The sequence below is a fragment of the Parasteatoda tepidariorum genome, chromosome X2, assembly GCF_043381705.1.
Source record: "Parasteatoda tepidariorum isolate YZ-2023 chromosome X2, CAS_Ptep_4.0, whole genome shotgun sequence".
In the NCBI taxonomy this organism is placed as follows: Eukaryota; Metazoa; Arthropoda; class Arachnida; order Araneae; family Theridiidae; genus Parasteatoda; species Parasteatoda tepidariorum.
The window spans coordinates 19,623,315-19,650,299 of NC_092215.1; the positions used below are offsets into that span (position 1 = coordinate 19,623,315).

The following is a 26,985-nucleotide window of genomic DNA, read 5'->3' on the forward strand; positions in this document are numbered from 1 at the left end:
GTCACAAATTTAAATAAGAGAAATGAGACTTTTGTTTTCAAAGCCAGTTATTTTCAATTTTCAGAAATTTTGCAGGGTAATCCTTCACTACAGATATTTAAATGAAACATTTTATTTTTAAGGAACTTGTAGTACAGCATTTTTCATTAGACTAAGTTCAGTTTTATTGTTTGTGCAAAGACAACACGGGAAACTTTATTTAGAAAGAGTTTTTCATGTATTGCTTGATATATTGATGTTTTCATATGTTGTGGCAGCATATATAAGGAGCAGAATTTAGTCATCTTAGTTACTGATGGATGGAAATTTTTTATTTGACTTTGGATTGAGCTGATTTTGAATCAAGTAATGATTCCATTTTCTTTTAGTAGTTTTTGAAAGAAAAAAATTATTCTTTTTAAAGAAAAGTAAAAATAAAATAATTTTGGTTAAATGACTAAATCATAATTTTTATTTTTTAATAATTAATAAGATTAAAGAATAGACTTTCAAAAAAATTTTTTTAAGGATACTTAGAAAAAGTGGATTAAAATAGTGGTAGTGGTTTTGAAAACAAAAGCCTCAAATGTTCAATGATAAATAATCTAAAAATTATGTAAAATAGTGATGGGTAAAATTAGGCACTTAATAAACATCAGATATAAATAAATAAAATTGAATACATTCTAGGTATCACAAAAAAGTATCACAAATTCAATGCACGTGCTTTGTAGTCAATGCTCAACTTGTTAATAAATAATTTTGCTAAAAGTGCATAATAAATATATATGTGATTAAAAATGCATAATAAATAAACATTTTGCAAAAAAATGCACAAAATTAAATTTTTTCAAAATTTGCAGAATGGAAATTTGCTAAAATTGCAAAATAAACAGCTTGCAAGAAATATTTAATAAATAAAAAGATTTTGTAAATAATTCAAATAAATAAGTAAAAAATGCATAATAAAAAAAAATTTGATAAAGGGCATAATAAATAAATATTTGCTAAAAAGTTGTAAGAAATAAAAATTTCACTAAGAGTACAGAGTAAATAAAAAAAAGGTTTTGCCGAAATAATAAATATACTTAAATTTAAATCTCTTTTTTTGATTATTAACAGCTCTGTCTTTTTCCAAGTCTAGCTGAACATAGAAAGATAAATGAAGCATGAAAAAGTTCCTGCTTAGATTAATCTATAGAATACTTTTTCAGAACTAATACTTTACATTTAATTGAACTTAATTGTAACATGAAGGCCAAGTAGATATATTCTCTAAATTAAAGAAGTTAACAATCATTTCTTGTACAGAACTGCTAGCTGGAAGCAAAGTTGAAGTTACAGTCATCACATCGAATGAAATATCTAATTCAGCTTTCTTAACAGAAACTGAAAAAAAGTAAAAATATTTTGCTTATAAATATTATACTAAATACAGAGTAATATAGAAATAAACAAAACTTCAGCCACTAGTGAAATAAGAAAATAAAGTTTAAAAAATAAAAAAATTATATTCTAATGTTCTAGTTTTAATTTCAACAAACCAGTCAATAGAAATAAAAACAAGGCATAATCTATAATCTAAAGAATAAAATTAATTTAACTTACTAGTGGAATCTTTGATAAAAGCATCTGGGTAACATTCATCACCTAAAAAATGCGCAATTATTAGCTAAAACAAAAAGTTTTACCAATAATGAATGCTACTAACAACTATTTAGCATAGTAAATAAAAATAATTAGCTTAGTGCATTTGGTATTAACTCTTTTCTGCGAAATTCAAATTTCATTTCTTAATACACACATACATAAATTCATAGTCTAAAATTTACCTCATTAAAATTATAATATAATTTAATTTCATAAGCAATTATAATTTGATTTTATAAGATATTATTACCAACCAAAATCATTTCATATACATAATGTTTCAAAACCCTACTTTAAACTCAATGGAACAAAAGAAGTTTTCCATTTGAGACAAACATATTGAAAGACACTTCATACTTCAACATTTATAGATTTAAAATTAATAGGTCTGTCGCAAAATTTCTGTTAACTTTCATTCTATGCTGTAACAGGGTGAGCAGCTATATTTTTCAACAAAAAGTAAGCACTTTTTAAGAATTTTTGAAGCACTCAAAAAATATTTTTAATCACTTTCCAAAAAAAAATCATAATTAGGATATGTGCAATGATAAAAATTATTTTTTTTACATCGTTTAAAGATCTAAAATTATCGAACATCCAAGTGACACAAAATCGAAGTACTCCTGAATAAAAATTAGAAAAAATCTTGCAAAATAGTTCCGCAATATGTTACATCTAAGGTTATATGTTACATATCGTAATATGTTATATTTAAGGGATGATTTAAAATATTAATTTATGCATACTTGAACTAAAAATAGATTAAAAAACAGGCTATGAATAAAGTGTGAGAAAGCGTTTATTTTGGAATAATAAATTAAGAAAAAGATTTAGATAAGAAATAATCTAAAAAGATTAGTTAAAGCTTTCATGTATATATATATATAGATAGATAGATCCAGATTCTTTTTTTAAAGACAAGGCAAAAGTAAAAACTTGAGCAATGCTATTAACTATACTTCAATAAGCATTGTAATTATTACGGTGAATTTAATTTTATCTTTTACCAAGTTCAACTTGCCTCAGTTGGCTCCTTTAATACCAATTTCTGAATCTTAATATAGCAACAGGAATTAAATGAATATATTATCTTGTATAATTATGATATGGTGCATTCATAATTATTGGCACCATATAAATTTCCGTCATAAAAAATTTTATCGAATTACAAGGGTTGCACATAATTTTCTTCTCTCATTTCAGAAAATCATAAACCAAGGGTTAACTAAAAAAAATTTGAAAAACTTCAATTATTTCTTTACTTAATGCAAGGTTCATTTATATTTTATATGTAAAGGTTTCTTTTTATTATGGATGGATAACCCAATGTAAGCATTAACAAGAATCTTGAAACTGGAAAGTTTTGAACTTTTGGTATATCTCCCTGCTAATAATGTATATAAAAGCCATGCAATTAGCAGAGGGAAATGCTGAATACAATATTATCATTCATAGGGTAAAGGAACAAACAAAAATAGACATTTAAAGAAGAACTAAAAAGGTAAGAACATAGTTCAGAAACATTAAGAAATTTTTAAAACTCCTCATACAGTTAAAATAAAGCCAAAATTACTGTCTACTAGGCAAAATGAACAGTCATATATAATGGAAACAGAAATCTTTAGAAAATTCAATATTAACAAATCATAATTTTTTAAACAAATACATCAGAAATTTTTTTTTTAAAAATATTAGGACAAAAAAGATTTACAGATATTGCAAATAAAGCAAATATTATTTTAAAAAAACTATTATTTTAAAGCAAGGAATACTTGGCAAAGGCAAATAGAACAAAGAGTTTTAGATAAATGGAGCAATGAGATGCCAAGTCAAAGATAGGAATGTGTGGAAAGTTATTTCATGCTGGAAGTCCTGTAAACCAAGTACTGCAATGAAGCTAAAAAATTATTTTCATTAAATAATAAAAAAGAGTAACACAAAATGTGAAAAATCCACATCAGTTTGTCTCTTAGCCAATATGACTCTCACAATTGTTTAATAAGTACAAATTAGAATAATTGAATTAGCTTCATAATCAACTATTGTGAAACTTATTCAAATAACCTTAAATTTTATGTAGAGTTACAAAATAATAGTGCTTGAAATTCCATATTTTATAGTGATTATGTTTTCTTACCAATAGGTATATCTTCCGCATATGTTCAAGAAAACAGATATTACAAAACATCTAAAGAAGATACTTTTACAGAAAAATGATATTTGAATAGTACTTATTTGAATAGTAGAGAAATTTCCTTTTTGTTCATTTTAAGATACAGAGGCTAGGACTACAATGAGTATTTCGTTTTTCCAATCTTGTCTGATTTTCAATGTTTCTTGTGCGGCAGCAGAAATAAACTGGATGTGTTTTAGTTTTATAATAAGATTGAAATGACTTGCATGATCAGAAAAGTGAGACTCCAACTTTTAAATAAGTGGTATTGAACTACTATTCAAATAAGGCTTTCATATAAACAAGTTGAATTCCAGCATTTGGAGTTCTGGCAGTCTAGAAAATATACTCAATGTATAAACTTTTATTTTGGTATTTCTTTAAAACCAAACTGCATGTTTTTTCAAGAATGAAACTTATAATATTTAAACCATTTGCAAAAGGCAATTTTTAATGAATAACGTAAAGCCATGTATAAAAATTCAGTTGATTAAAAATAAACAGAAATGCGTGAATAATAAACCTATACAGTAATTATAAAGATAGGTTATAAAATAATTACATTTTCATTTTAATATGCTTATTAAGGTATTCATATTTCCTATTGAGCATTTGTGCATAGTGTTAGTATGAATATGGATATATATGTAATATTTTAATTCATTTACATTCTGAGTGTTATATAATAAACAAGTCTAGCTCTTTAGTATTTTGCATCATAGAGTAACAAGAAAAACAAAGCAGTAGTTTAATTTTTGCAGTTAAATCAGAGGTGGACTTATGCTATTTTTAACACCAAAAATCTTAAGCAAACCACTCTAATTTAATTTGCTTCTCCTTAACACTTTATCGAAATTATGTATGACATATGCAATAAATTAATAAATTTTATGGATTAAAAGTTAAATAATAATATAAACAAAATAATATTTTTTTTAAAAAAAATACATTATAATGTTCATAGCATAGTTGAGTAATTGCAAAAAAAAAATTTTTGTAATAATTAAATTACAATGAAATGTTCATAAACAAAAGAAGATACATAGAATAAACTAGAAAGAACAAATGGTGAAGCAAAGTTTAATTTGAAACAAATTGATTGGAATTGGCTTCATGTGATACAAAAACAGTATTCATGTACCATTAGTAGTTTTTATTTCATATTAAATGTTTATTTTCCCATTCTCATATCAAATGTTGCAAAAAGATCACAGACTTTTATCATAATAAGTAAAACAGTGCTTTTATCATGTAAAAGGGTTTTTTTCTTCTTTTATTTAGAAATAAAATAACAGCATCCTTTTTGTTACATTATCTGATCTGGAAAATTTGTTCTAGCTGAAGGAGATGAAACTACTTTTAAATTTCTTTTCACGAAAAAACATTTTTATTATTAAGAACTCTCACCAAATTGAAATAAAAGTACATGATGAATTTTAGCCACTTTCTTAATAGTAAATATTAATCACTTTTCATTCTTTCTTTGTGTTTGTATTGCTAGAAAAATGGACTTAAATATGCTGTTTTAGATATAGGGCAAATTATATAATCAAGATCCAATTTCATCTACATCTTGATTAAAAGTGTAGATAATTTTTGACTGACAGCAAATAGATATCTATAATTGTTTAGCAATCTTGTTACAGTAGCTATCTGAAAGATAGCAAAGATGAATGAGCATAAAAAATGCACCAATCACATTATGGATCTTTAATTTGCAACCACTAAATTAACTATATACCATCTTTACAGAAGTTCCCCTATGTAACCACTTTATGTTTGAGGGGGACCACTTATGTAACCACTTTATGTTCGAGTTTAATTTGAATCTTCTAAAAAAACAAGTTTACTTAAAGAACTAACATTTTTTTAAACATTTATTAATTAATTTCACCAATAAATTAGCAAATATTGGTAAACCCTAAGCTATATATCAACATGAAAATTCATTTATTAGAATTAAAATGACTCAGTATTCATTTTTCTTTACACACTACACATTTAAAAGTAAATTTACAAACAAAAAAAAGACATTTTTTTATGTGAGAAAATGTCATAAGGCCGCAGGTCCTGGGTTCGATCCTCAGGCCGGGCAAGGTTGACTCAGCCTTTCATCACTTCAGTGGGTCGATAAATGAGTACCAAGCATGCTTGGGAACTAAACACTGAGGGTTCCGCGTTCGGCTGACCACCTGACAACTGTCAAGAAAACTGAAGGTCTGAAGGTCAAGAAAACTGAGATGGGCACAGTAGGCCTTGGCCCTCTATGGGCTGTTGTGCCACTGAGTTTAGTTTAGTTATTGTCATAAGGAATGAAGACTATAAAATTATCTCAAAATAAAACAACTTCTTTATACAATTCTTATGTAATTAATTAAAAAAGTATCATAAAAAATATTTACCTTTACAAGATACTAAAACTTTTTCGGAACGAATCTTTCTTAATTTAGGCAATTTTCCACTCTTTAATAAAACATAATTTTCTCTAAAAACTCTTGTGTCATTTGTGAGATTAGCCTTAGTGAAATCGTCATATTTGTAAGACTCGTTGGATGAACTCGCATCATAATCCTAAAATATAAGGAATAATAATATTTTGTACGGAGAAACCATCCCTATTCACAACATATTATAAATCATAATTACCATATATTAACATCTTTTCACACAATTTAAAAGTTTTTCCAAGAAGAACATTATTCATTAAATCCAGGATTTTTTAAAAAAAAATAATAAGTATAGTAACAGAATGGTGATTAAACAAAAAAATTTTTTTATTTAGTCTGATCTTAAATGTAAAACTAAAATCAAAGCAGAAAGGCTGTACAAATGTAATGAAACCAACCAATGGGGGGAGGGATAAATGTTTAGCTTATTTTAGTTTAAAAGAGAGAAGGAGGGGTATGAGCCACGTTTACATAAGACCTTGAGCCATGTTTTCACAATTTTCTTTAAAAGCATGATAAAAATTTAACAAAAAAATTTTATGTTGAGAAATTTCGAATGTGGAAAAGTTGAATTTGGCAACAAAAAAATTTTTTTCAAAAATTTTCAAAGATCAATCACTTTAAATAAAAATGGATAAAACAAAAGATTCTTAGGATTCTTCTACGCAAAATTTTATAAAATGAATTAAAATGTAGACTTTAACATAAAGTTACATCTTTTTACTTGAATTTAATCCTAAAACTAGATTACAACAGTAAAAGTCAAAGTTAAAGCAAAAACCAAGGGAGGCATCTTTCCTACGTAAGCATAGGAGGGGTTTGTGATTTGCTTATTTTTTCCGACAGAGGAGGAAAAGTCTAAAATTTCCAAAAATAAGCTTGTGTAATATTTGATCGGCCCTCATATCTTAAAATATTTCAATTGTTAATTTGTTGTAGTTGTAGTAAGCTCTAATATTAAAAAGATTAAAGTATCTTAATTTTACCAAGAAGCAGATCTTAGAGGAATAGCTAAAAAAATAGCAGTGTTAGAAATTATAAAAGACAGTTACTGGTCAAAATGACAAGTAAGTAATAATATCTACTGGTTCATTTTAATTATAGCTAAGTGAGTTTCGTATTAAATTAAACACTAAATTGGTTTTATATAAAAAAATAATTAAAAATCAAAATTAAACAAAATGAACTAAATAAAAAGTAAAACACGTTTGTTGATGGGGATTTATTAGACTTAATTTTTTTAAATTATAATTTTGCATACAGTGTAATGCATTTCTTTATTTTCAGTACCAAATTCTAGCCATTTGTAATTCTTCAGTCACTGATTCTAAAACGCATAAGTTCTTTTATTCTTCTCCTTTATTTTCTTTCCTCAATGTTTCATTCTTTTCCATTTCCATTGACACGAAACTCTGCTGTAGTTCTACGGTTGATAAACAGATGGCATATTTAGTGGTCCAACAGATCACTGCATATTTATTCATGGTGGGTTTCAGCGGTCTCAAACCAGGGGACCACCAATGTTTTTAAATGCTGCTTAGGGTTAATTCACCTCTTTTAAAAGCATGCAAGGCAACTATAGCTATCAAATAATTCCTAAAATAGGTAGCTATAAAACTCATTTGTGACCTTGTATAAGCTAACAATATGCAGAAAAATTAATAATGAAAGATTTTGAGAAGAAAAATTAGGAAAAGCAGAATTATTAAAAGCAGTTAAAAATTTACCTGAAATATGCCTTTTGCTTCATAAAAGTTTTTAGATGTTATTGTCTTCAAAATAACACCATCTGTAACCCCAAAATATTTTACCAATTTCACACCTCCCTTAACACTTCCAACAACTTGAGCAATAGTTGTCACCTTGCCATTGTTTAAGTCAATTCCCATTATCTAGAAAAAAGCAATAAAGATTGCATATTATATGAATACTTGATTACAAATTAATTAATTCATTTAAAATAAGCCTTACTGTTGAAGAGGAAGGATTCACAGTTGTTATCATTAGTTGATTGCCACCTTTTATAAATTGTCCATCAGTCAAAATTCTAATCAAAAGTACAAATAAATTTTAAAAAATATAGAAATGAATAAACTTAGGCACATAAATATTAACATTTCCACATTAATCACAATATGTCCTTAGAAATAATTAATAGCACATTCTAGCAGTATAAAATTGCAACTTACTTATATCACTTATATCAAACAAGTCTCATTATATATCACTTGTTATAATAATGAATGTCCTCTTTAAATTTTGAAAGCCCACCCTTAAACTTTCTTTAAAAACTTCTCACAAATGTGAAAGATAATATCAATTGTAGGTCAGGATGGAAGCTCGGCGGCTGAGTGGCATTGCTTCATACTCCTATGCCACAGGTCCAGGGTTATATCTCTTGTTGTTTAAGGTTGACTCAGCCTTTCATACCTTCAGTGGTTTGATAAAATGAGTACCAAGCATGCTTGGCTTGGGGACAAAACAGAGGGGATTCCGCGTTTCACTAACCATCCAACAGTAACATCTATTCCTGCACACCAGAGCTCAAGGTCAAGAAAACTGAGATGGGTTTAGTACACTAGCCATAAGCTGTAGAGTCACTGAGGTTAGTTTACTTCTTTAGTAAGTCTGGGTGCAAAAAGGTGGTTATTCTATTTTTTTCACTATTTCAAAGTCCTATTATTGTTTTAAAATACAATTTGTTACAAAGACGTTAAGTTTTTGCCAGTTTTTCCCCTTTATTTCCAAATAATTGAATTTGTTAGAGCCATAAAATAGTCCCCTTTTTACAGTTTCAAGAAGAAAGTTTCCAACAGCTTTTAAAACTGCAAAATTACGAGATCAGACTTGCCTCCTTTTTGCATCCAGGTCATCAATTGTAGAAATGTATTAACTTTGAACATTGCTTTTTGCAGCGTTACAACTGCAAGAAACAATGGTCTCATTTCAATTGTGAGAATATTGAGCCAAAAATTAAAAATCTTATTTCTTATTTAGGATGTCCATGAAATCTTCAATTAAAATAAAAATCCCTTCTTTTATTGTTTAAGTACAAATCTATCATACTTTAAAACTCACATTTAATTTAAATAAAAAATAAGAAAAATTTGGTTCAAAAGATGATGATATAATTCTAGGATAAACACATAATCTTTAGCCTAAACACATCAAATTTTTAAAGAACAACTGCAATGAAATCAATATCATGTAATTAATACGAAATTACTAATAGATTTATTTTCTTAAGAAATCAAAATCTTAGGAGCTTCACTGGAAAAGTTTCGTAAAAAATTAAAAGTTTTGCTCTTAAAAAAAATTTCTTAGGAAATCAAAATCTTTCACAGCTTACTTAAAAAAAATATTACATCAGTTGATCTTGGATCAAGCCAAAATGTATGTTTATGCAAATGCATGCTCAAAAATATTTCTGCTAAAAAAGTTTGAAAACACTATTAGATTTTTTAAGTAAAAAAAACATGTCCATATTCTCTATGAAATAAACAGAAAAGCTTAATCAAGTGAATTAGATTTTTTACTATACCGTGTATGTTGTTCTCCTTCAACATAAGTTTTCCATTTCAACTGAAATGTGTTGTGATGCTTTTCGAGTAGTAAAAATTTAATTCCATCTAAAACTATCACTAGCTGATTTTCTACAGTTGATAACTTGTAAAAATGAATATCTTGTGCAAATGGAGGTATCCTGAAAAACAATCTTTAGTCATTATTAAAATTAACAAAATATCTTTTAAAATTATATTTCACTAGTGCGATATCAATAAATTTAAATTAAAACTTATATTTGTTTTAAACTGTAACTAATAAGATAAAAAACCACTCTCACATCTTGAAAGAAAAATTTACATTAATAATTGTTATTATTAGGCATCATGAATTCAAATAAAAAAATACCTTACAATGCTAATATAAAGTTGAAGCATTTATTTTTATTAAAATTAGATATTTTTACAGGGTGCAGCAAAAAAAAAACTAGACAATAAATTTTTAATACAACTTTATTAAAAATAAATAACTTAACAAAATATAGCAAATAATAACAAGAGAAGACTTCACTAATAAATGAATTCGATTGGTTTCAACCCAGCACAGATCTCTCCCGGCACAGACTTGTGGCCCACTGCAAAAATTTCACTGAGCATTTGCGATTCTGAATCACTGCAAAAATCAGCCACTTCGAAACCAATTAGATTTATTTATTAATAAAAGCCCACTCTTATTATTATTTGTTACATTTTGTTAATTTTATTATATTAATAAAGCTATATTAAAATTTGTTTGTCCTGGTTTTTTTGCTGCATGCTATAATAAGTTTATTGTCTGACAATTTCAAATTTATTTATTAAAAATAAGGACACCATATAAAATAGCGCTTACTTCCCTCGCATTATTTTCCACAAATGTTAAGATTTTTGAAGTAAATTTTATAATACACATCTTGGTTATTATCACTCACCAATAATATAAGTCATAAAAATTTAACATCCTTGTACTAGTACTTCCAAAAAATTTTAATGCTCTTAAATGTGATTTTTGATGAATATGAACAATAAATGCCTTATCATGTCATTTTTAAATATTTTGATTGCAAAATAAATTAATGTTTTGTTGAAATCTAAAATTTTTTTGATTACAAATTTAAAAAAAAATTTATAAAAAATTAAAATTTATTAGCTTTTTCTGGAGATAATTGTTGTTAGTCCACTGATATCATATTAGTAGTAATAACAAGATGTAGAAAGTATATGTTTCTGTTAACTGTAGTAAGATATTAATAAAAATATTCTTTTGGAGGAATCCTCTATAAATTTACGCATTAGTTGATTATCAGCATGAGCAACAATAAGTGAGAAACCATTAATCATGATTAAAACCTTAATTTTTGATAATTTTAAAATTCTTATTAAAGTCACGCAATTAAGATTGTTAAAAGTACAATATTTATACCCAAAATTGTTTGTACAATCCTTCTAACCGTACAACTACACAAATATTAAAAAAAATCCTCTGTGGAGCATTATTTGAACATGACAAAATTGAGTAACATTATAAAAACCAGTTTGTTCAGCATTAAAGCAATTATATACTACATCAAGTCTAGTTTCAAGTAAATAATTGAAGTAAAAAGAAATAAACATAAAATCTTTTTATAATCATAAATATGATTGATATTTATGATTATCATAATAATTATTATCTCAATCATAAATATGATTAAGAATTGAGAACTCAATAGAAACCACCATTTCTTTTAAGTTGGCAGTGTGCTTACAAAATGACTTGGATATCTTTTTAATTTATATAATTCTTCAAACCCATGCCATTTAATGAGAGAATTAAGTATAAAAGAGAATTTTCAGTGACTTGCCCAGATAGTTAGCACTAATGTATTTAATGTGTAAGTTTCTTATTGGCTGTCTACTGATTAGATGCATTTCACTTAATATCAGCTGTTATTAAACCCTCTCTTTTTCTGTTAAACTAAGGAAATGAATATAACTGAATTTTTTTTAAAAATTTCAATAGTATTTTAACTATCTGCATTAACCCTTCTAATTCTAAGTCATAGGAAAGTAATACTTTACTTGAATAAAGTAAAACTTTACTTGAAACGAATATTGAAACACATACTTAAAAATATTCTTGAGAGTCAGCTTAGTAGACACTTTAAGGGCAGTATCACATGCTTCTCTAGTTGATATCATCCATAAATTACCTATTGGAATATTTGCCACTCAATTAGATATTTTAACTTTTTAATCAATAAACACATTGTACAATATAAAAACATACAATTGTTTTAAAAAATGGGAGAAAGAAATCATCCTTCTTAATTTTAGAATTTATTATAAAAAAGCAAATAATAGAAATTATGTTGCATAAAAAAATTAAATATAGGGCCAATGCATTGATTCTTTCATCATAATAACTAATTAGTCATAAAAATATGCAAAATGAGATAGGCATCATTTGCATTCTTATTTGAATAATTGCCAAGATCCAAGCATCAGCAGTACGGTTAATTTTGGGAGGGTTTTATCACTGAAACTATACAGGGTGTAAAAGAAGTTAGAAAATGGTTAAATAGTTCAAGAAATATACATGGGATTGAAAAAGTAATTACTAGACTGGATCTTACATCCCCGCCCCTCCTGGGGTGGGGTGGGACACCTTTGAAATCTTAAATAAGAATATCTATCTTTTATTGCAGATTTGGATTCTCCAGAAAAAATAACTTCATTTGACTTTTAGGTATATGTATTTTGTTTCACAGACAGTGCTGTAACAGAGAAAAATTAAATAGGGTACAAGCTGTTTAAAATTATGAGCTTTGTGACCCATCAGATTAAGAACATAAAAATAGACAGGTTTAAAATGTTTTTAATGATTTTTGGTAAAAAATTTTTAAAAAAGTATCAAAAAAATTTTTTTTCAATCAGATCAATTTCAAGATACTACCACCATTTCAAACAGTTTGTAGCCTATTTTAATTTCTTAGGTTACAGCACCCTGGGTAAAGCATAATGCATAAATTTACACTCCAAATCAGGTTACTTTTTTCTGGAGAATCCAAATTTGTAGTAAAGAATAAGGATTCTTATTAAATATTTCAAAGTGGCCTATTGCTCGCTCCCATTGCCTATTGCCAGTGGGAGGTAAAGATTGAGTTGGCATCATTGAATAGCTTTAAAAATATATATAATGTGATTATTTTCCTTTTTGATCTGATGTATATTTCTCAAGATATTTGACCATTTTCAAATTTTTTTACACACTGAATATCCCCTAGCATACCAAATTTGATTTTTTTCAACCAATCATCATTTTCTGAAAAAAGAAAAACTTATTACTTACACTTAAAAACTATTATTGCGATTTCATCTTTTCAGACTTGACACCTATTGTTAGACTAAATTAAGCTGAATTATATTAAGGTGCTTCTTGTCCATGTAAAGCACTTTTATCTTAAAATGGAAAAAAAAATTGAAGAAAAGGTTGGGGAAGACGAAAATTGGGAAGATGCTCAGTCTTAGGTAAGGTACTATTTTCCTCATTTATAAAGTAAGAAATGAAAAACTACAAAGAATTCATTGTTACAAAATGACATTAAATTTTAGTAAATATAACTACGAAATATATATAAATTAAATATATATAACTTATAATATTATATGTGTTAAAATAGTATCCCTTGATGAAAATTTTTAATTAAATATGTTTTAAAATATAACCATTTTCTACTAATTTAAATCATTTAATTTATTCATTTTTCTAATAATTTTTTTCATTTTATTCATTTAAGTTAGTTATTTCATTTAATTTAAATGTAAGAATCGTTTCAAATTCAATTAATTACATTACAAATGTATAAAAAGTTTAATTAAGTATAAAAATAATCTGAAGGAAATAAAAAAAATAAAACTGTAAAGTGCTTTTTTTTTACTCTAAAAGTAGGTAAATTGATGAAGGAAAAAAAAAAGAAATATGATAATGGCTAGTCCTGAAATAATAATCCTCTTTGTGCTTTTGCCCATTTATTTGTATATTGCACAAAATATGAGTCTTGCCTCAGTAAGCATTGGTAGCATATTTTCGTTTGGACTTAAGACATTAACTATTTTTTGGTTAAATATATGCAAAGAATGATGAAAATCACAATGTGATCCACGAATCCACATTGTTCAAGTAAACAAACAAGCCTGCATCAGTTTGTAACCGACTGAAAAAAAATAATGATCCATTTGTAACCAATCGTTGAAAAAACCCTGTAAAAACTTTTTTAAAACAGCAGGATACACTATCAATTTCACCTGTTGTGAGTCAGAGACTCCTGCATCTGAAACAATAGACATATCGATAGTTGAAGTTGATATCGTATTCTGCTCAGATGTCATTCGAAATCTCTTGTGACATAATCACAGGAAAGGAAAAGAAGAAGTTAAAAGATTCTGGTGACTCCTTTATGTTCAATGTGCTGGTCAAATAGGAGTGTGAAAATAGGAGGGCTAAGACTGAAGAGTGGTAAAAAAGCTCAGCCAGCTGGTATTTCGACAAGAGGGGACGAAATGTTACATGGGGAAATATAATTTGCATAGAAAAAAAAAACATTCTGCTTGCTTTTTGCAAACTCAAAAATCGGATATTTTTGAGTTTGATCGTCGTTTGGGGTAAAATATGGGAGATATTCGGATTGATTCCGAGAAGCGGGAGAAGAACACCAAATCTGGGAGCCTCCTGCAAAATGAGGGAGAATTGACATGCATGTAAAGAGCTTATTGAAAACGATTTAATTTTTATTAACACAAAATAATGATTACCATTTCCATTTTCAGAACAATATAAAACAATATGACTTTCATTCTGAGAATTCCATGTAAAGGTTTCAGTTACTGGACTTGTGCAATGAGGAAGATGTAAAAGATTTCCAATAATCTGTCCAGTAGCTCCAGAAACAAAAGCCAAGTGAGCTTTTTCATTTTCTCCTTCCATGTAGTAAGATAGTATAATATCTAATATTCCATCATCATCACAATCAGGAACAATGGCAGGACCATAAATAGAATGAGGACTCAATATATCACTATGATTATGAAGATACCAGAGAGTAGCACCTGTTGATAAAATAATGCAAACAAATCCATTATTCTGGTACATTCTCCAGGTAACAATATTATGTCTAAAAATAATTTTAAAGAAAATTAGACAAAATAAATAATTTTTGTTTATCTGTGACAGCCCTGTATAAAAGTCCTTAATGTAACTTACAAAACAAGGTAGAGATTCAAGTAGAATGGACACTGGTAACAAAATAATATGAAAAATACATATTCTAATGAAATTAAGAGAAATGGTCTTTAGAGTGGTTATCATGGAATTTAACTAAAATGTGTCCTATGAAATTGAATGTGTCCTATGAATTGACTCAGAATGTTTTTAAATTGATATTTACAACTTAAACTTCAATGGAGTGCTGTGAATGGAACCCAGTTAGTTCCCTTGATTTATACAGTTTACTATCTTATCAACTATTTTATAAAATCATTAAATTAAAGAGTAAGAAAAAATTTCCATAAAAATATTTAGTGATACTGAAAAACCATGGTTTCAAATGAGAAGAAAATGAATAAAAGATAAGCACATCCTTCTCTTAAAAAAACATACTCATCATCTTAAATTAAATAATAATATACATTTGTAATGTAACTGATAAGCTTTGTGCCTCTTTTGATATGAAGCTCTTGGAATCAATCAATCAGTGGCCCAAAGAATTTTAAACAAAAAAGAATGCTAAAATGTAATAAAATTGTTCTAAAATCAACTGTTCAATAAAAACTTTGAAATAAACAAAATTTGATTTTGTTTCAGTTAGTATTAATAACTACAGTTCTAAATTCAAATCTTGTTATGGTGAAATATAAAATAAGTTACTGCTTGTGGAAAAAAATTCAGTTTTTTATAAAAACAATTTCCAATATCATATTAAATTATTTACTGTCATTCTGTACTCAATGGTATTTAGAACTAAGAAGTTTACAAATTAACTGCAAATTACAGTATTAAATGTGAAATTTTTACCGATTTCAAACACACTTTTTTATGTCTCAAAAAATTCATAATTAAATTGCGATTTAATAATTTAAAAAATACTTGAATAAAAAAATTAATACTTATATGAATTTGAAAATAAAAAATGAGATTAACAATTTTATAACATAAACATAATAGAGTTTGACTTTTATTAAACAAAAAAAAGGGTAAATTTTCTTCTATTTTTAAAAAAAGTTGTTTTTAAAGACAAGATAAAATATTGAAAAGACAAAATATAGTAGAATATTTAACTAAACTTACAAACTTTATTATTACAGTTTATATAACTATAGAATAATACTTATTTAAGAAATAAAATGTTACATAAAAAAAACTATCTCACATAATTTATAGAACAATAAAAGAGAATTGCTTTAATTCATTTAACAAGTAGCTCACTAAACCAATTGTGTTACCTTTTTCAACATCCACAGCTGCAAATAAACCATTATTTCCAATAATTAGGCATTCAGGTATACCATCTGAATTTAAATCCAAAACATTACAAATTGAAGAAAAAAGAGCAGAATGAAAATGAAGTTTCCAACGTTCTTTGCCATTATTTTCTTGAATAGCAATTAAACTTGGCTCACCATTATTACATCCGAGAATAATAAGTGATGTTTTGGATACATTATTTTTCACAAATTCTAAAGGGGTGGTAAAGGCTATAAAATAAGTAAACAAATTTTAATCATTCATGTCATATAACTATATATATATATGCACATTTTCAATTTATTTTAAGGAAAGTTATAATACAATAATTGATTTAAGAAATTTTAAAATGCAACTCATAGTCTTTCAAAAACATTTAATAAAGAAAAATATGATTATTTCAATGTTCCATTGCGACAGAATCACTTCAAAATACATAAGGGTGGTTTTTAAATTTAAAGAAATTTTTTTTAATTTAAATTCGATTAAAAGTAAAATTGATCATTGTTGGTGATTAACATTGATTCTTGCACAGTCAGCACCAAGATTAAATTAAAATTAATTAAGTCATCACAAAACTAAGAAATACATTAACAAGTAACAGGCCAAACATTTTACACAAATTAATTTTTTTACTACCATGAGAAAACTATTAAGCTACTTTTTACTAGGCTACTTTTACCTTTGTTGTGGTTACTTTATTAAGATTTTATTATTAAATTTTATTAGTTATAAACATTTGACCTATGCATCAGGAACATTGATAACACAAATTTTTTGATGTCACAAAAAATTCCAAATACTGACATAAAAACAATAATCAGTTTTCATTGAATACATTTCCCAATGACCCTTAATTTCAAAAAAATAGTTTCGGTCACTGAAAATATTTTTTTCAAAGTTTTTAAAAAATCTGAAATGCTTATTAAAGTATAAGTTATAATGACTTATCTTGATTAAAAAAAAGTTCCCTGAATTATCTATTCCTAAAGTAGATTTGTAATTGATATTTGTGCACCGATAAAAATATACACTTATAAAATTTAAAGTAACTCGCAAATTTAATGAATCCAAAAGAAAGTAACACTTATGAGGACAGTACCGTCTTTACGCATGGGCACACCCATGCAGTGCCCAAGGGCCCCAGGCACTCAGGGGGCCCTTGAGAATCTTACTTTTTATAAATTACATTAAGAAAAATTAAGACTTAACAAAATTACCTTATACATTTTTTTTAAATAAATATACACTGGTTATCATAAATTAAGGAAAATTCACAAAAATCGCGATAACTCAAGAAATTACACATGGAATTTTATGAAACTTACCCACAATATACAACACATAGTAAGGTATTAAACAACATAAAAAGAAATTATCAGACATTAATAGTAGTATAGAAATTAGCACATGTATAAAATAAACAAATTGGAAGTATCGGTTTGCAATAGAAAAAGTACCTTTAATATGGAATATGATTGCCTCTAGAAGCAATACAGCACAAACAGCGATGTGTGATGCTTTCAATTATGCGGTCTATCAGTTCAATAGGAAGTGAGAGCCATTGCTCTTGTAAAGCAGTTGCAAGCGTGGCAAGGGTCTGAGGGGGCGGATTGATGGCAGATACACGCCTCCCTAGAGCATCCCAAACGTGCTCGATAGGATTCAAGTCCGGGGATCGAGCTGGCCACTCCATGCGAGTAATTGTTTCCTGTTGAAGATAATCATCAACAATGCGAGCTCTGTGTGGTCTTGCATTATCGTCCTGTAACAGGAAGCAATCACCAATTGCCCCGGCATATGGGCGCACATAAGCATCAAGGATGTTGTCTCGATAAACCTGAGCATTCACGGTTCCCCTTGGAAAGACATGGAGGTATGTGCGCCCTCCTAAGGATATGCCTCCCCAAACACAGACACTGCCTCTTCCGTATGCATCTCTTTCACGGATGTTTGATGGATGATAACGGGTCCCAGGTTCTCTCCATATCAAATAACGTCTACTGTCACTTTCTAGACTAAACCTGGACTCATCCGTAAAGAGAACAGGCCTCCATTGATCTGACGTCCAGTGGACATGTTGTCGGGCCCACTGCAAACGGTCTCTCCTATGGCGTGATGTGAGCGGCACGCAAATGGCTGGTCGTCTCGCATACAGACCACCTTCGTGGAGCCTTCTGCGCACAGTTGACGTTGACACCAACCTTCCGGTGGCTGCAGCAAGAGAGGATCTAAGATGTGTCGGAGTAGCGGTTCTATTCCTGCGTGCACTTAATGTCAAATATCGGTCATCGGCACTGGTCGTAACAGTTGGCCGTCCTTGACTGAACCTCCTAGATGCCGAATCTGTGGTTTGAAATTGCCTCCAAAGTCTATGAACCACAGATGGACTCACATTTAGCCATCTGGCCACTTCTGATTGACTCTGCCCTGCCTCTAGTCTCCCGATGGCTCTCCATCGTAGTTCTTCAGGCAAATGATGCCTAGAGGTCATTATTACGAATTGGCTATCTCAGATTTTCAATGTCGCAATCACAGTAAAATTTGTGTGCTTTCTCTCAAACTTGGACTTTTATGCTCCAGGCAGATGACGTAAGCCGAGTGCAGCGCCACTAATTTGCATATTGCAATTTTACTCAGCTACTCTTAGTGGACAACATATGCAAATTTTGCACGGTTTGGCTTACTTTTGAAAGAGTTATCGCTATTTTTGTGATTTTTCCTTAATTTATGATAACCAGTGTATTATATTGTATAAAGTGTGTATTTTTCTTTCTTTCTACAAATAGTAATTGATAATCTCGCAAACAACAATAATCTGAGTAGTTTATCAGCAGGGAAACTTAAAAAGAAAACCGTAATTTTTTTTCTACGTTCCAATGAAATTTTTATGTGTATTCAGTTTTTTTTGGGGTCTACTAAAAACAAATTTAAATCAAAATGCATTTAAATTTGTTTAAAATATTGCATACGTTAAAAATGCTTCATTTTATGTGTGTGAAGTTTTTTAGTTCGATTTTAAGCAGTATGACATGTTATAAGTGCCCAAAACATTTCTTTGCCCGGGGGCCCTGCATGCTATTAAGACGGCCCTGGGACTTGGTATAAACAATAATCTTGCAATGCATAGTGATAGGGAAGGATCAGAAATATTATAAGAAGTAATAGCATCAGAGGATATATTAGAAGAGAAGTACAATGAAACAGAGTTTCAACGGATTGTAAAACCAAATGAAAAAATAAAGATACTGAACTTGTTTGAAATCAGGGCCGGATTTAAGCTTGGCGGGGCCCTAAGCTACTGAAAATTATGGGGCCCTTATAAGTTCAACTTGATTTCTACACACTTAACTGTCTTGTTTTTCACTGCTGAGTATTAACATTATGTTATAAAAAAATCGTAGAACCATTCTCTTATTGCAAATATTTTTTGAACGAGGAAAAATGAGTCACAACAGAAACACATTTTAAGATCATCATAAGCACAGAATAAAAATTTGGTGTGTTGGAAGGGCCATTTTATAATTAACAGTTGTTTTTTTTTCATTCTTGAAATTCTGAATATATACTATTTGCAATTTTAAATGATTTTTTTGCAAATTTTTTTCCTCAACTTCTTTTTTTTTTTTACTTTACATTTTGCTTTGCTGCCCAAAATCTATAAGACTTAAAAACATGAAACTATGGAGGTGTGTTGAAAATATGCAAGGAGTTTAGAAAGAATACAAGAAAATACAATTTGATTATTAGTTTTATTTCTTTAAAAACGCCGTTGAACAACCGACTTAATTTTTAGTTCATAACTACCAATCTTTAACTCCGTAGCCTTGTAATTTTGAACCCAATTCAGAAGACAAAGGAACTCCTGGATCAGGAATTCATTTATGAGAACTTTGTGACCCAAACAGATTTAACTTGCACCAGTCTCCATTTTATACACGGGTATTCTTCGGCCAGCTAGATTAAAACTCCTATTCTCACGAACACGAGCCCCAACGCCCTACCTACCAGGCTATCCCTTCCAAATTATTAGTTTATTTTATGCCATTCATTGAATAGTCGACCCAATTTCGAGTTCATGACTACTAATGTTCAACTCCGTAGTCTTGTAACTCTGAACCCAATCCAGTAGACAAGGGAACTCCAGGATCAAGCCTTGGAAGAAATTTTTGCCTTCATGGAGGACGTTTTGCTGGAACTAACTCCACATTTGAGTTATATTGAGAGGAGAACAACGAAAGCCTCCCACAATTAGTCTAACAGCAAGGGGACTCTATCCTATGATCTGTCTGTCACCAAGGATATTCTACGTCAGCACTGTGGTCAGTGCGAGCCAGGTCTGGAATTCATATCGACCAGCCATCACTGGGATTTGAACCCGGTTCACCGCATTCGGAGGCGAATCCTTTGCTGAAATGACCTCACATCTTCACTGAGTAATAACTCTGTGGAAGGCGCCAATTTTCCAACTTTATTGATTGGCCTGAATTTAGTCATCTTCAAAATGTAAATGGTAATTCAATCGCAATTTTTGTAAAAAAAAAAAAAAGAAGGTAAACCTTTCTTCCTCTTAATCTGCAACGATTAATGAGAGGCAACCACGAGGGTTGGTGAGCAAAGTGAACAAGGATCGGAGCCTTCTAGTTATTCAAATAATTGCTAAATTATTAGCAATTATATGAGTTATTTATAGTTTTTTAACAAGCATACTTTTAAAAAAATGAGAAAGACATTTTTCAGTATTAAGAAATAAAAGTTTAAGACTGTCACCTGCTGGATTAGAACCCACGATCTCTAGGTTCTGCGTTAGATTTCATAATCATCAGCCCCAAATATACACACCTGCCTTGCGGGTTTTATTTATTTATTTATTTTTTTAAATTTAATAAATTAAGAGTCATTTGAATGTTCTTTATGTTAAACTATTAGACACACGTTTTTTCCCCCTTAAATTTTGCAAGAAAAAAAAATGAGATGTCAAAATATAAGACCTTCTGAAATTTTGTGAAAAACACATCTGTTTGCATGCTGCAATACAGTATCTTTTATGAAATGTGATCCATGGTACTGACCGCACTGAGAAAAAAATAATTAATTTTTCTCCATGCATTATTTTGTGTTATACTACTTTCGCCTTAACTATTTATACATAAAATACTAAAAATGGACCTTAGCATTGAATGTCAAATCCAGTTTTGGAAACAAAGAGATTTTCTTACACTTTGACTTCTACACTTATTCTAAACATTAATATTGCAGATAAATGATTTTTATAAAACAAAGCAATTAAATTAAGTATAACAAATTCATTTAATTTTCTTCTCTATATCTAAATAAATATTTCAATACTATGAATTTAGAAATATTAAGTATTTAGTAATTAATGCCTTACATTTTATTTACATAAAAAGTGTTATTTTTAGAAAAAAGTTTTATTAATATATTCCTGATTTTGGAACAATTCTCAATCAGGAAATTTTCTCTTTTTCTAATGTATTAGATAAGAATAAATTATAATCCTCTAGCGATGGTGTACTTGTAAAAAATAAGCCATGTTGACTAACGAAGCAATATAGAGAAAAAGCAATTAATCGCTACAAGGATAAAAATCAGTGCACCAGCAACCCCTCCCCCACCCTAGCTAGCTGTTAAATACCTCCTTACCCTCATTTATAATCGAAGCAAATTTTTCAATTTTATGAAATATACAAATACTATTTTTTTTATTTTTTTATTCTTCTTCTAAGCCCTACACCCTGGAGCAGCTGAGAGCGGTAATATTAATACTGTTAGTAGGAAAAAAATCATTTTGCAAGCTGAAATTCTTTAATTGATGTCCTTAATTGAACTTCTTTAATTGAAATTCTTTAATTGATTTCGTCATTACTTTCGCTTTCTTTTTAATTGTTTTAAGTGCATTTGTTACATTTTTGTGCAGGAATAAAGATTATCATTTATGTAAATTTTTGGCTCTCATTTTTAAGAATTTATTAAAGAGTCTAATAAATATCAGAGAGAATAAATGTGACGGGTTAGATGTATCAGCTCAGCTCTTGATGGTGTACAGTGGCTAGGATGTGAAAGAGCAATAGCGCAGGGCATCCAGTGAAACAAACACACTAAAGCTTTATATCAATTAGCTTTAGATATTTACAATTATATAATAATTATTTTTATTTTAGAATAAATTGCTTTAAAAGACAAATATCTGTTAATGTTTAATATTTAATCAATAAAAAAGCATAACCCATATGGAGCTGTAATGAATTGCCCCTGATAAATTTTGTGACAGAAGAAAAAATTAAAGCTTTCTAGATTTTTGGATTTCAGAAACACCTTCTAGTTTTACTATTTAAACTAATTGGTTTTGATGTCTTTCTCCCCGCCTGTCAATTTATGACCAGAAATCAATTTATGACCGGTGGATATTCCTAATTTCCGAAGTAAGACAAAATAGCCCAAGGCAATTTAAAGAAGCTAAAAAGAATTTCCCACAGCGTAAAGTGAATCGGCTATTTGACAACTCTGCGGGTGGTAGCTACGAAAGCAAAGATATTTACTTTACTCGAAAGAGCGTTTTATTGCTCTTTTGGTTTGAAAATTGAAGACAATTATTTTATATTTTTAAACACTTCGATTAAATTTTGAGAAGAATCCGCCAAAGAAAAAAGAAAATAAATGCATTTTGGAGTTCCAGCTCACAATGAAACTTTAAAAAAGAAGAAGAAAAAAGTGGGATGTGGGGGCCCTTGCCATCTCGGGGCCCCAAGCTACAGCTTATTTAGCTTATACGTAAATCCGGCCTTGATTGAAATAAATAAATACAGGCTACGTAATTCTGTTTTTCTTTTTGCTACAAAGTAATTTAAGATATAAATAGAATGCTTCAAAATGAACTTACACATATTATGAAATATTCTTTTCCATTTATAGGTCAAGCGATAGGTTCTGGCCAAATCTTTTGCAGGAGTACATGGTATGAAATAAACAAATATAATGACAAATAGAACACACATAATTAATGAGGTAATAAATGCTAATTTCCTCAAAGGTGACATAGGAAGCGATTTTATATTCACTTTAACGACTTGAGATTGAATAGTAGTTTTTGTAAGTACAGCAGAAGCATCAAATGAGCTTTTAAAAACCAGTTTGGAACATTTATCTTCTTTACTAGGACCAGATTCATCTTCATCACTTTGATTTTGAGAAAGTGGCATATAATGCCTTGGAGTAGCATTCAACTTCATGATTGTTCTGATAAAACTTTAAGCCTGAAAATCAAATAAAATATAGATATGTAAACTATGCTAGGTATTTGAACCTTTAAAAAGTTTATAAATATAATAACTGGATGATTTACACTTAAAAGAAAAGAAAAAAACATTAAGAAAAAAGTACCAATTTAACCACTGTTGCAATACTCTAAAGCAGGAGTTACCAAACTTTTTCGATCATCGACCCCTACATAATTTTTCGAAATCTCTATTGACCCCCATAAAAGTAATTTCTTGTTAATTCATATAAAACTCTAATAGATACTGTGTTTGTACATTTATTTCATGATTTTGAATATTTATTAAAGTGATAGTACATAGTGTAACAATAGTTTTATGAAAAATATATTAATGTCGAAATATAAATACCTTAATATTTATGAAATAATAAGTAATTATAAGTAAGTAGAAATAATAAGTAAAGTAACTACGGATTTATTGCTTCTTAATCAATGACATGGGTGTTCCTGGTGTTTTTTTTCCTGCAAGGTTCGTTATATTGGGTTCAAATTTGGTCAATTTTAATCTTAAATCCCCTCGAAACTCCACATTTAATTTATTTCTGTTCTTAGTTAAGATTGAATTTACATGACTGAAACCGGCTTCAACCATATAGGAACTTGGAAATGCTATCATAAATCGCTGAGCTATTTCGTAAAGTCATATTTTTGCATTATATTTATATTTGTCCAAAATTTGCTTATTGTTAAATTTTTAAAAAGCGTCTTTGCTTCAAATCCCCATAATAATTCAGCAATTTCATCTTGCAGGATGATGTCCACGTTTTCAATTTGAGCAGAAAATGGCACAATAATCCAATCAAGGATGTCAATGTTTTCCAAATCAACAAAACGCAGTTTAAAATCGTGGCTCAATTTTTGAAGATTACCTGTATATATTTCCAAGCCTTCTTCTATCATTTCTAATTGTCACATATCTGAAAAATACTGAAAATCCTTCCACCAATCGACCCTTCCGGTTCAGATCGACCCCCTGGTTTAGATCAATACCCGCTTATGTTAAATAGACCCCTGGGGGTCTATACAGACCACTTTGGCGACCTCTGCTCTAAAGTAACTTATAAAAATAGTTCATGACTAAGTGCAATAAATATATGTTACATGAATTTTATAAACTCACAATAATAAATTAGCTAACAGTTAATATTGTGTACAAAAAGCTTGTTAATAAGATGTATACTAACCTAGTACCAAAAGTAATGTCATATAAAAAAACTTTAATTAAAGCAGATTTACATTAGGTAAGTTCTTAAACCTTCCGTAATAAACGATATTAAAATGTTATTCACGAACACAAATTTCTCATCATTGTACAAATGATGAAAGACAAACTTATTTCAAATGATCATTTAGTAATCATATAAACACAATATGTTTAGACCATATAAAAGGGAATCGGACATCAAATGATGCAGTTGGGATTTAAAAATAACATATCTAACATTACAATACAAGCCAATTAATTTACATTAAGAATTCATCGAGTAAGTTTTAAAAAATTTTTTACAAAAGCAAAAAAATAAATAAATAAATAAGCATTTTATGTGATACATACCTCTAATACAAAGAGTAACTAACTTGTTTTTTGTTGATTAGAGGGTAAGACTGTACCAATATTTTAGAGAACATAGTTGATGCAGTTTTAATGATTGACAGATGTGATCAGCTGTTTTCTTTCCACTTGGTTTGTTTTTACTCTACCATTTACCCAAGGACATATTCAAAAAAACAATACGAGTTATCCGATCTTCAAAACGCTTAATGTTAAAAGGCTGTCAGTTTTAAAAAGTAATTAAATCCAAACGATTGCATAAAAACAAATTAAATTTCGAATTATGAGGATATGATTATTTTGTATTTAGATCCTGGAAATATTTTTTTTTTTTTAGAATTTAAGAGTTTGTTGCCTTAGTTATATTTTGCTTATAACTCGCATAAAAGAAATTTAAAAGGTTATTCCCTTTGCATCAACCTCTCGCATCCCCGCATGAAACAACATGTGATGGGCGGAGCTTCTTAAAGCCCCTCCTTCAATGCGCTTCATACAAGGGCCATTCTCACTGAGTCGGATTCACGCACATCCCATTAGCTCAGCGAAAAATTGAGAACTTGATTAGTGAGCTTTTCGCTGCAAAATATTTTTACCAATCAGTTTCTCATCCTCCTGTGATAAGGATCGGAAATGCGTGAACTGTATTTAATGAAATCGGCCCCTGGCAAACTGAACTCTAACATTGGAGCTCTAAACATGCAACCATCCAGCGAGCTCGGGATAAAAAAAAAAAAGATCTTATTATGACGTCATGTTTCTGTACTTACGCCACTAAGGGAAAACCTGTAAGCACTCGATTTCGAACGGATTTTGCTAACGAAGTGCAATCTTAATTTTCTCTCCAAACTATGAGATGTCTTTCTACTAGGAATTTGGACCTGAAAGCATTTCGAGCAGTCGAATAGAATGCCTTTAACTTAGGGATTGAATTAGATTTCTAGATTCAGGGAAACTTTTTGAGCATTTTTCCATTTTTTTTATGAATATATTTCGCAGGATATAATTTTTTTCCACACAAATAATTTATTTAATTAAGAATTCGAAGATATAAATTAGTTTCGTGTGCAGCTTATTTCGAAACAAAACGGGAGATTTTATAGATCTAGATCCAAATTTCTGTGTAATTTTAGGCACATATCTGTACCATAATTTGTGCAGCATTTTCATTACATTTTATAATAAATTGATAAGATTATTGTAATAACTACATCGTAAATAATATGAATAAGATTTACTATAATTTGTATACGCACTTATTATTTACTATACAATTTTCTATAAGAAAAAAATTACAAAAGATATGGAAAAAAATAATAAAACAGAATATATTTCAATGGATGGTGTTTTCTACACTAGGGAACGCTGCAAGCTCGGGACTGGCTAAATTTCCGGGTTACTGTTTCAGTTGTATTTTAAAGCCATTTGGCATCATTGTGTTTTGAGATTCTTGCAAACAATATATTTGATTACTTATTACTTGTGTTTACAATGCTAGCAATACTTGTGTTTACAATACCAAAAGTGTTAACACTAACGTAAGATGGTGCACAGCTTGCAACACGAACAAACAGTAATAAACAAATGGAAAGACGCCAAATCAAGACTGCCAAAAAAGCGAGTTATTCAAAATCTAGCAACCATGTCACCTTTTTTAATAATAAATAACAAAATAACTAGAACAAATTTTCACTCCAAACTCCCCAGAATTACATAATAACATTAATATCTTATGAAATACGGCAGATTTGAGCTCAGAAATTATCTAATTTATTTCTTTTATTGAAAACAAAATTATCCGTTTGAAAACATCAGAATAACATGTAGTAAGCAGCTGCAAACTTTT

At 28.9% G+C, this 26,985-nt stretch overlaps 1 protein-coding gene across 1 annotated transcript; it reads right to left on the minus strand.

Annotated features, from left to right (window-relative positions):
• Nucleotides 1-25,459, minus strand: LOC107436642 (uncharacterized). Its single transcript, XM_016048416.3, has 11 exons — nucleotides 25,146-25,459; nucleotides 23,195-23,567; nucleotides 16,272-16,523; nucleotides 14,586-14,879; nucleotides 11,899-11,983; nucleotides 9,791-9,952; nucleotides 8,221-8,296; nucleotides 7,977-8,141; nucleotides 6,205-6,373; nucleotides 1,588-1,629; nucleotides 1-1,368 (listed from the first exon to the last, which is right to left on the minus strand). The coding sequence occupies exons 2-11, from the start codon at nucleotides 23,541-23,543 to the stop codon at nucleotides 1,220-1,222; spliced, it is 1,743 nt and encodes a 580-aa protein (XP_015903902.1). The 5' UTR covers nucleotides 23,544-23,567; nucleotides 25,146-25,459; the 3' UTR covers nucleotides 1-1,219.
• Between the last annotated feature and the right edge of the window lie 1,526 nt (nucleotides 25,460-26,985).

What these genes read in the sequence shown, in the direction of transcription:
- LOC107436642 (XM_016048416.3), bottom strand. Translation starts at nt 23,543, where the DNA reads ATGAAGTTGAATGCTACTCCAAGGCATTATATGCCACTTTCTCAAAAT. An exon ending in ACTCTCAAGAATATTTTTAA is followed by an intron (nt 9,953 to 11,898) that starts GTATGTGTTTCA and finishes ATTGTTTTTCAG; the next exon opens with GATACCTCCATTTGCACAAG. An exon ending in TTTTATCAAAGATTCCACTA is followed by an intron (nt 1,369 to 1,587) that starts GTAAGTTAAATT and finishes ACTTTTTTTCAG; the next exon opens with TTTCTGTTAAGAAAGCTGAA.